General features: G+C 24.8%; 1 protein-coding gene across 1 annotated transcript; it reads right to left on the reverse strand.

The window, feature by feature from the left end:
* Window positions 1-392: 392 nt before the first annotated feature.
* On the reverse strand, window positions 393-9458 carry LOC112723266 (GDSL esterase/lipase At5g33370). Its single transcript, XM_029294159.2, has 5 exons — window positions 9257-9458; window positions 4692-4819; window positions 4124-4366; window positions 1333-1585; window positions 393-661 (listed from the first exon to the last, which is right to left on the reverse strand). Exons 1-5 carry the CDS (start codon window positions 9456-9458, stop codon window positions 426-428), a joined length of 1062 nt encoding a protein of 353 aa, XP_029149992.2. The 3' UTR covers window positions 393-425.
* Between the last annotated feature and the right edge of the window lie 1398 nt (window positions 9459-10856).

Raw genomic sequence — 10856 nt, forward strand, 5'->3', positions numbered from 1 at the left:
AATCCGTGTCTCATACTTTTGAAGAGACACAAATTACATATCTCCGGTGTGTAAGTGTGTGTAACCGTATTTTTCATAAACTTATTTTTTATGAAACAAACGTTGTATGCGTAACATCGTGTTTATGTCTCTGGTAGACATAGACAGCAAACAAATGCTGCCTTACTTAACCAAACTAGTGAATTAACTACTAAAACAGTTGACATATGTAAATTTTAGTATTAGCTAAAAAATAATTTATGGTTTGAGCTCTAAAATATTTTTTAATAGAGTACATAACTGACTGTAGAGACCAAAAGAAAATGGCTTATAGAAACTAAAACAAAAAAACAATTGCAAAACTAAAATAAACAAAACGCACACACATTTTTAAAAGATCAAACAATCTATTTAAGACTACTGTTTTATGATATATATAATATTGATTAATAGAAGTTGGAGTCCATGGCCAAGATGGTAGTAAGGTTCATAGGGCTCATATAATTAGTGGTTCCATTGAAGATGTAATTCGCGAGAATCTCCCAAGCATGTTGAGAAGGGTGAAAAGAATCCCAAAATACATAAAGATCACGGTTTGAGCATAGGCTTGAGAAGGAGGTGCATCCTCCTATTCCATTGAAACGACCTTGCCCACAACATGCAATCTTTGAAGAAACAAAACCTGCTTCATCACAAACATTTGAAAGATTAGCATAATTAGGAAAATATAATTATAGAAGTATTTAAGTAAATTGAAAAAAATATTTAAAAAATTTAAAAATATTCCAGTATTTTTAAGAAAATGGATATTGTAACTCTTATTTTAATAATGTCGTTGTTTTTTTTCTACAAATTCATGCATACATATACAAAGTAAAAAATCTTATGCAGAGTAGCGTTATAAAAAATGGGAATGAGATAATCATTTTTTTCTTTTTGATTATATAAGTTAAAAAGTGTAATTTAAATTAAAATCTAAAAAAATCCATATATAGATATATATTCAAAAGATACTAAGTGAATAAATTATTTTTATAATACAGTTTAACTCCAACTAAGTTTTTTTTTATGTCTCTCATCATTCTCTTCTTTTTTCTTTAACTAAATTAAACAATTATTTAATTATTTGATCAATTTAATTAAACTTAGTTATTAAAATAATTTGATCATGTAATATCCCAGTATATTTTCAAGCCCAAACAAACACATGTTTAGTAACTTCTGATTTAAGACACTTTCATTTAACTTGTGATTAAGAAATAATTGAAAGGTAAATATTTCAACTTTTTTCCTTATTTATTTATTTAAAAAAAAAAAGAAGCGAAAGTTGGGAAGCAAAAATAAGAGAGAGACCAAATCTTTGAGGGTGATTGATGAATTCCATGTTAATTCGGAAGGCATTGACAACAATAAAAACTGGTGAGGTTAGTTGGTTGTTGAGTTCTGTTGTCATTTTAATTAGAAGCTGGTTGAAAATTTGTGAAGCTTGTTGAATCTGTGCCACACACTCTCCATTTATGCTTCTCTCTGCAAGCTGTGAAGGAATGCAGCCCAATGGGCCAGTTCCTGTCACAAGCACTTTTCTTCCTCCCAACTCATATAACCTCTGCACAATCACCAAGAAACCAAAAATTTAAAAATTGAATCATGTTTCAATTCTTTTTCATCTTTCAATTCTACTGAGACCATAGTTATAAGTATAGGATGGATTTATCGGTACGATAAAAAATTAGTGAAATGTTATTGGTTTGGGCTACTTTTAGAACGGTTTAAAGATAAAAATTGGTAAAAATCGGTCAAGACCAATAAAAATAGATAAAAATCGGTCCAATCAAACTGCTTGAAAAAAATTTTAAAATTAATAAAAATATGATCTAAATCTAATTTTTTTTGTGTCAGTATACTTTTTTTTACCACTAAATTATATTGTTATTTATTATTTTATATATTAATTATTAATTATATAGAGTAAAAACATATAATATATTTTTGATATTATTTTAATTTTATACTCACTTATATTTAAATTAATTATATTTTTATTATTTATAATTATTAATATAAATATTATTAAACATGTATAAATAAAAATATTAGATATTTTTATTAATTACAATAACTATTTTTTATGATTATATAATATTTATTAATATTATTTTTCAATAAATACATATAGTATATAATAATATAATAAATATAAACTAATTAATTAGTTATTAAAATAAAAAATAATTACTTTAATGTAAAAATAAAATTAAAAAATTATTATAAAAAATACTAAAAGTTTATATACTTATTCAATAATAACTAGATTATAACTTGTTAATTATAATTTGTTAAAATTTAATTGTTTTAAAATATTAGTAAATATATGTATTTAAAATTAAATTTTAAATTTTTGACTATTTTATATTTTTTATTTACGTGGGACTGATTCTGCCAATTCGACCATTAACTCATCGATTGAATTAATAAATCAATGAACATTCGATTATGGTTCGGTTCTCACAACTATGACTGAGACAAATTTTTTGCATTCGTGAAGAAAAACAAATACTTCTTCCCACACATTAATTAATTATAACTATAACCATATTACATATACTCAAAATATTAATTATTAAATTAGTTAATAATATAAAATAGAATAAAATATATATTAAAATAAATTAAATAATATATATTTATACATAAATACATAATAATTAATTTTTATATGTATATAACACTTTTGTTATAACTAAAAAAGAATAACTGATAGACTTTTTTGTTCCAGAAATGTAAGCAAGTTTAAAATATTAGTTAAAGAGTTTAATTAGAAATAAATTATTTTTCACTTAATATTAGTAAATATTTTTGAAATTATCTTTTTATTATAAATTATAAATTATAATTTTTAAATTTTAAATTCTAAATTTAAAATTTTAAAAACTAAACTCTAAAATTTTTAAGTTTACAAAAATGTCAGCATTAAAAAAGTGATTTTATAATAAGAAAAATTAGTTAATATTAACTTATTAAAAGTTAGCTCCTTATTCTTATTCTCAAAATGAATAGTTACTAGTCACCAAAAAAAATGAATAGTTACTAATAAAATAATACTATATGACTAACCAAATTTATTAGAATAAATAATTAAATTTGCCTTCAAAAATTTTTCAATTTTCAACTTAGATTTTCAAGAAGATTTTTTTAAAAATTAAATTCGTCATTCAAAAATTTTAAGTTAGTTAAATTAGTCTTTTTATCACTTTTATTACTGACGGCGTCAAAATTTATTGATGTAGCACGTTAACTCACATAACACTGACCACCACACACACTTGGCAGTTCTAATAAGATAAATTTATGCAATTAGTTCAAATCAATTTCAAACTTAAGAAACCTTGAGGTATTGAAATCTCTCCATTTGTGTTTGATTTGATCTAATTTCATAAACTTATCATCTTAGCAATGAATTAAGACTATCAAATATGTGTTGATGGTAACTTAATGTATTATATCAACGAATTCTAACAACATAATCAATAAAAGTGCCAAAAAAACTAATTTGATCAACTTAAAATTTTTAAAAGATAAAATTAATTTAAAAAATATTCTAGAAACAATATAGAGAACGGGCAATCTTTAAAAAACAAATTTAACCATTTGTTCAAATTTATTATTTTCCACCAATACTTTAAATTCTAAGTACTAATTTCTAAACTATAAATCCTAATATAAAAATAAGATAATGAGTAGTGACTACGTGTTAGCTAATATTCATAAAAAGAAAATATTGATCCCTTAAAATTCTCTTATTAATATAGTTAACAACCTTAATTTAAGTTTTGTTCTTTTGTAAAAAAAAAAAAAAATATTTAACTAGTTAATTTCTTGCTTTTTCTTTTTCTGCTTATTATCAATTATATATTGACTATAAAACTATCAGTCATGTTACATAATTAAACTCAAATATAGCAACTTTTGATATTCTATAATCTCAATTAAAATATAACAATTTTTGTATTCTTTACAACCATATGGTATCACAACTAGGATTAACTGCACGTACAATTTAAAATCATGACCTTTTTTTTTCTCGTGACAATGAATAGCAAGAAGCCAAGAACACAGATATAAAAGGGAGGGGTCGAAGAATTACCATAAGGATTTTTCTGTATTCAGAGATAACATAGGAGCAGAATTTGGGAATAGTGAATTGGAGAGACCTAGCAGAGTTTGGTGGATAGAAATAGTTGTTAACAAAGTCGTTGCTACCAAGTGTTATTAGTACCAATGATCCATTCACTATTCTCTGTGCCTCTTCTGCCCCTACTTCAAAACCTAACCGTTCTTGGTATTGTTGGAACAGTGCAAACTGCTGGTATATTCTTAATATCCCCTCCTGCATGTGTTAAACAACACATCCACATCAATTTTGATATTAGTTAAAAGTAAAAATTCATATGCAGTTATCTTCTTGTAAAATTGATATTTAAAAATTATTAGATAATTTGATAAATTTAACAAAATTATTGTCTAATAATTTTTAATTATTAATTTCATATGAATATACGTTCTATTTATACTTTTAAAAATTTTAGAATATTTATGACATTTTTGAATTTATTAGAGTCTGTGTTTATCTTTTTTATATTTAAATTAAAATGATAGAATGCTTTAATTTAATAAAATAGATTAGAAAAAAGAACAATATGAATCATTCTTACAAATTGAATACCGGTGTCGTTAAGGATTCCAACTCCTGCAGAAGCGAAATTGGCACCAAGCAACAAGTTTTGTCCTCTCATTTGCGGGCTCAAGTATGGTAATGCTGCTTCGGAACCAATACGCTGGCCTACAACAATTATTTTATCAGTTATTACTTATTACTATCAGGTGCATGTTCCATTTGTATTTTTAATATTTTTAGAAGATAATAGATATCTTAATTGAAAATGGCTTTGATTAGGGATACAACAAAATCAGTTAATAAAAATTTTATATATCAAATAAATGAGCTGATGATTTGAATTTCTCAAAATATAGTAAGATGAATTAGTATTTATTAAAATTATTTAATATATTTAAATATTTATTATAAAATATTACGATCTTTATTATTACGGTTCTCTTAGCACCTATAAATATTTGTTTATATTGTATTATTTTGACAACAACTTGAATACACACAATTCTTTTCTCTACCCTTCTCTCTTACCCTTTCTATCATGGTATCAGAGTCATAGTATCCTCTTTTAGAATGATAGATTATTTTTCTTCTAGTGAAATCACCATGTTTTTCATACTTTTCTTCCGTACTATTGTTTTTTCTCTTTTTTGTCAATATTTGCCATCTCTTCGTACTTCGTCACTTCCTTCAGACAGTGACAATTTCGTATGCACTTTCTTCGAACAGCGGTAGTTTTGTCTGTGCTTCTTTCAGACATTGGCAGTTTTGTCTGTGCTTCTCTTAGACAGCGGCAGTTCCATCTGCCCTTCCTTCCGACAGTTCCGTCTGTACCCGTTCTATCAGTTTATACATTTCTTTTTATTTTGTTGTTTTCAATTAGTTTCAAACTCAAGTTGTCACTTGAGTTTGAGGAGAATGTCAGGATCAATTAGCATTCATTAGAATTATTTAGTATATATGAATATTTATTATAAAAAATTACGTTTTGTTTATTACGATTCTCTTAGCACCTATAAATATCCTTTTATATTGTATCATTTCAAACAACTTAAATACACTCAATAATACACAAATCCTTTCTCTAATTTAGTCTCTTGTTTTTAACAGTATTATTTTTCCAAATTTTATCTTAAAAAGAAGATTGAATATGAATTTTTGTATGGTGATTTAGTGTGACTCTATGTGCAACAAATTTAATTGTTAACCTTAGAAAATAATGGATCTTCTTAATTTTTTTTAATTGTTTTTAAAAAGAGTGATCTCTTGTTATGATATATGTTTTGAGGAAAAGTTTTCAAATGTATTTAGAATACTAATATTTCAATAATTTTAACTATATATATATAATTGAAAATAACGGTTAAAATTATTGAAATACCGATATATTTGGTACATTTGAAATTCTTTCATGTTTTGAGTGAAGTAAAAAAATATGTAAAAGAAAAAAAAAGTAATGTGAGAAAACATGTGAGATCTCTAAATTTTTTTTAAATAGTTTAATAAAGTATAATTTTTTATTTATACTCTTTAAATACTCTTTAAATAATAAGATACAAAAATATAAAAAATATTAAGTAATAAAAATCTAAAAAATATACTTTACTAAATAATAAAAAAATTGAGAAGATTCACTTTCTTAAAATATTATACTTGACAAAACAATGTTAAAAAAATTGAGAATATCTATATATGAAAGTTGAATAGTTGAGAATTTTAAAAGGTAAGATGGGTACTCCAATCCTTTATTGGTAGTAATAAAAGATGATGAGATAATTATTAATTATACTATGTGTATATTAGAATCAGTTATTAATAAAGTTGATCATTTGTATAAAATATATATTAAAATATAAATATTATTAAAAATAAATTAAATCACACATATATTTATACATAAATATATTAATAATTTATTTTAATATACGAATAATTTTTTTTGAATAATTATTAACAAGCATGTGCTATATCCCTTCATTAGTAGCAAAATATGATAAAAAAATTAAATATATCTAAAACACTAATATTTTAATAATTTTAACTATTAATTTTAATTAATATATATTATATTTATTTTTTATAACTATAATAAATAATTAAAATTATTAGAATACCAGTAATCTAAATACACTTAAAATTTTTCTAATATGATATAACATGACGGCTTTGGATTTGGTGGAGAAACCAAAAGTAGTTGGAGCTTGGAAGTCCAGCCTGGAATATTCTATCTGTGGGAAGCTTTTAAAGTGTTGCATGGGTGGCCTAAAACATTTGATATTCCAATAGTTTCCTTAAAAAACAATTAGTTTATATATAAATTTTATAAGTATTAAATGTAAACTGAGAATAAAGACTAAATTTAATATAACTGGGTCATTGCTACTACAATTGGTAAAAATAAACCCAGAAACTGAAATAAATTTTTAAATAAATGCCCGTTTTAAATTTATTTTAATCTCAAATAAGCATTTATTTAATAAGTTTATTGGTTTTTCACTAATAAACCTATTAAAATTGAAAAAAATATAAATAAAAAATAAATATTACTTATTTAAGAAATTTCAAATACATAACTTTATGTTTGTGTAATTATTACTAAAAGATTAATATAATAAATCTCATTAGAAAATTCTAAAATTAGAATTAAACATATAAAATTATATGTTAAAACTTAGAACTCCTTAATATATTTTTCACCAAAAAATGCTCCTGAAATATAGAGCATCAAAATATACTATAAATTCTTGAAGTTAATCCGTCAACTTATTTTAAATGGATAAATTTTTATTATAAAATTAGAATCGTAAAAATGAGAGACAAAATAGGTCAATTAAAATAGTCAATCCTATTTAACGAATTTTTTTTAAGTTCTAACCGTCTATTTTCTACCTTATTTTGTGCTAAAAAATGAAAAAAAATAACAAAAATTTATCCAAATCTGTGAATAGACCACAAATTTAATATTTTTAAACCTAAAACTACTTATTTTGTGCTTTTTTATTTTTTAATTAAAAAAATTCATTCTTTTTACCACAAAAGAATAAAAATCCTAACAAAAGTTTTTCCAATTGATTTGACAAATGACAAGCTTAATTCTCTATTTTTGCGAACCTGTAAATACTTGATAAATATCGAGATCAACTAGTTTACGTGTTTGGAACTCGTAGGTTTAAATGAGTCAGAATTAATCGTATCCAGGCGAACGGTTTGACGACCCCACTGAAATAATATCGTCAAGAGCATGCATGGTTACAGGGGAGTGGATTCTTTTTAGTGGAAAAAAAATTGAATGGTATTTAGTGTTTAATTTTATTATTTATTGTTCTCTCTTTTTTATTTAATTTTAGTCTCACTTATAAAATTAAAGGTGAGAGGTCACACTTTATTCTCTCAAGTGTTTAAAAAAATAGAAAAAATCCATTTCCTGATTATAAATACCAAACAGTCATAATAATCAAGTACCAATAAATATAACAATTCTGCTATGTTACCAACAGTATTTTTATCAATTTCTGTCAACTCTTGTTTATAATCGTGTTTAATAGAAGTGTCTTTGTAGATGTATCTAATAAAAATATCTTTTTTATTGTTGTATCTAATAAAAATATCTTTATAGATATATTTCTTGGATGTATCTCTTTATACATGTGTTTAAAATATAATAATTAATTATTGTTAACAATAAATTAGTAGATAATATATTGGTACTCTATACTTTTCCTAAATATAAACATTCATACACGTACACATTATGTTTCTAATGTTTTTAAAATATTAAATGATTATAACTAAATTTTTATTTTATTTAAAAATTAAAAAATAATAAATAAATCTCTAACTTTTTATTTCAGAAATAAATAAATTATTAATTAATTAAAAATATAAAAATATTTCTCATCTTTTAAAATACAAAATATCTAAAATTTTATTTAAAATATATGAAAATAAATAAATATCTAAAAGGATTTAGATGTCTAACACTCTAAGATAGTAAAAGATATTCTCATATTTTTAATTAGATAAAAATTTATTCAATTTTTCTAGAAATAAAATGAAAGGATAGTTAGCTTAAACACTTTATTTGAAAACTTTTTATATTATTTTTTTTCGTAAAACACTAAAATAATATTTATATTGTTGACAAAAATTAAATAACTTCGAAAGACGCAAATAAATATTCAAAAAATTCAAAAACATAATGAAAATAAAAATAGTATTATATTTTTTATAAGTGGAAAATAAATTGTGTTTAGCAAATGATTTATATATTTAAACTAATTTTTGTGAAAATATTTAGATAACTATTCGAAAAGAACATGAAAAAAATTAGAACAAAACCTGATTTCTATTTTTTTTTAATCAGTCATTCAAAGAAAATTATTATACATAAATTTCTCAAATTTTAAGAATAAGAACATGTTATTTTTTAAATTATTTAAAAAAAATCAAAATATAATTCCTGTATTTTTTAAAAAATACATATTATTTAATATTTAATTCATTTTGTTAATATATCTGTGGTTCTTATATTTTGAATATTATTTTAGAAGTTTATTTTCTTATCTTGAATAATAAAATTAAAGTAGTGTGTGTATGTGAACTTACTAATGAGGTCAGGGAGGTTGAAGCCGTTGGAGAAGCGACCGGTGGGGTGATGAGTAGGGTAGTCGACGCCGTAAGGAAGAGTGTCGGCGCGAGCAGTAGTTGGCAAGTAATTGTTGTTTCCACTGTCAACCAGCGAGTCTCCAAACACAAAGAACGCACGTCCAGTTTCTCCTCCTTCTATGGGCACTGCCATCATCACCATTCTCATAATGATGATAATAACGTGCATTGTTATGATCATGAAGCTAAGGTGTTATATTATTATATTATTCTTTTGAGATATGGTGCTCTAGTAGTGTTAGTTGTTGAAGAATAAAGGATAGTGTGTTTTCAATTTATAATGGTTGTAGTTTCTATTTTTGTTTTTCTTCTTTTTGTTTTGTATTACTAGCAGAGAAAGTGAAGAAGATCAATGCTAGTTTCTCTCTAGTTTTATTTTCGTCATGTGTGTTGTTTAATTTGGTGCGTCAGTGGCGACAATAAATTCTTGCTGCACACAATAAATTCTAGCAGCAGAAACAAGTGCGTTTTCATCAATTGTATCATTGTATATATATTTGCAGAGTTTTGGAGAGGAGGTAAAGAATTTGATATTTGATTGAATTTGATATTTGATTTGGAGGGCCTCTGTAAAAAAAAAAAAAAAACAAAAAAAAAATAAAAAGGAAGGCTTAATAATTGGCTAATTTTTTTGGATATGACACCTAGTTTGGTGTAACGTGTGCCTAGTTATGGATGTTAGAAGTATTTTACACTGTTGTGGCGGCGGTTAGTTGACGGGAAGAAATTGAACGGTCCAATTTCTGAGAGGTGAAGGGAACACAAATCAAACCGTTCGAAATCGAACCCACCAATTTCATGCAGGGCTGAGTTCAACTTTTTTTCTCCAATGAAATCGGACCCAAGAATTTTAAGTGTGCAGCACAACATTTTGTATAGGATATGAAATCGGATCCAACGATTTCTGGTGTGCGGAACGATTTTTTGGTGGGCTATGAAATCAGACCCACCGATTTCTCGCAAAAAATATTTTTTTCCGGGCGTGCCGCTAATTGGATGGTCCAATTTTAGTTTTCGAAAAAAATTTAAACCAGCAAAAAAATGGTCGGACAGTTCGATTTCAGTTTTATATATACCAACCCAAACACCAAGCCATCATGTTTATCTTCTTCTTCTCACACTCTTCTCTTCAAATCTCTGAAACTCGTCTTTGCTCTTTCTATTTTCTTCTATTATCATGGATGATAAAGTGTTGTTAAAAATTTTTTCTCATGGTCAAATTTTATTACAAGCATCTGAAGGAGTAAAATTTGTATATGAAAATCCATTAGATATTATAATTCCATTCACACTATCATTTAAAGAATTAAAAGATGTGATTTGTGAGAAGATGGATTCTCAAATATCTAGGAGAGTGTAGTGTATTCTGTACAGATATCCTATATCTATATCTAGTGGGTTCGTTCAATTTCAAACGAAATACGTGACCGATGAAGCGAGCATGCAAGAAATGTTTTCAGTGTATCTAGAAAGTCGGTCTCGAATATCGTTCATCGAACTGTATGTTGAATTCGAGCAATCTGCGACGGGCTGAGATATT

This window comes from Arachis hypogaea, chromosome 2 (genome assembly GCF_003086295.3).
Source record: "Arachis hypogaea cultivar Tifrunner chromosome 2, arahy.Tifrunner.gnm2.J5K5, whole genome shotgun sequence".
Classification (NCBI taxonomy): Eukaryota; Viridiplantae; Streptophyta; class Magnoliopsida; order Fabales; family Fabaceae; genus Arachis; species Arachis hypogaea.

What these genes read in the sequence shown, in the direction of transcription:
- LOC112723266 (XM_029294159.2), bottom strand. Translation starts at nt 9,458, where the DNA reads ATGGTGATGATGGCAGTGCCCATAGAAGGAGGAGAAACTGGACGTGCG. An exon ending in CAACCTCCCTGACCTCATTA is followed by an intron (nt 4,820 to 9,256) that starts GTAAGTTCACAT and finishes TAATTGTTGTAG; the next exon opens with GCCAGCGTATTGGTTCCGAA. An exon ending in AATACAGAAAAATCCTTATG is followed by an intron (nt 1,586 to 4,123) that starts GTAATTCTTCGA and finishes GTGATTGTGCAG; the next exon opens with AGGTTATATGAGTTGGGAGG.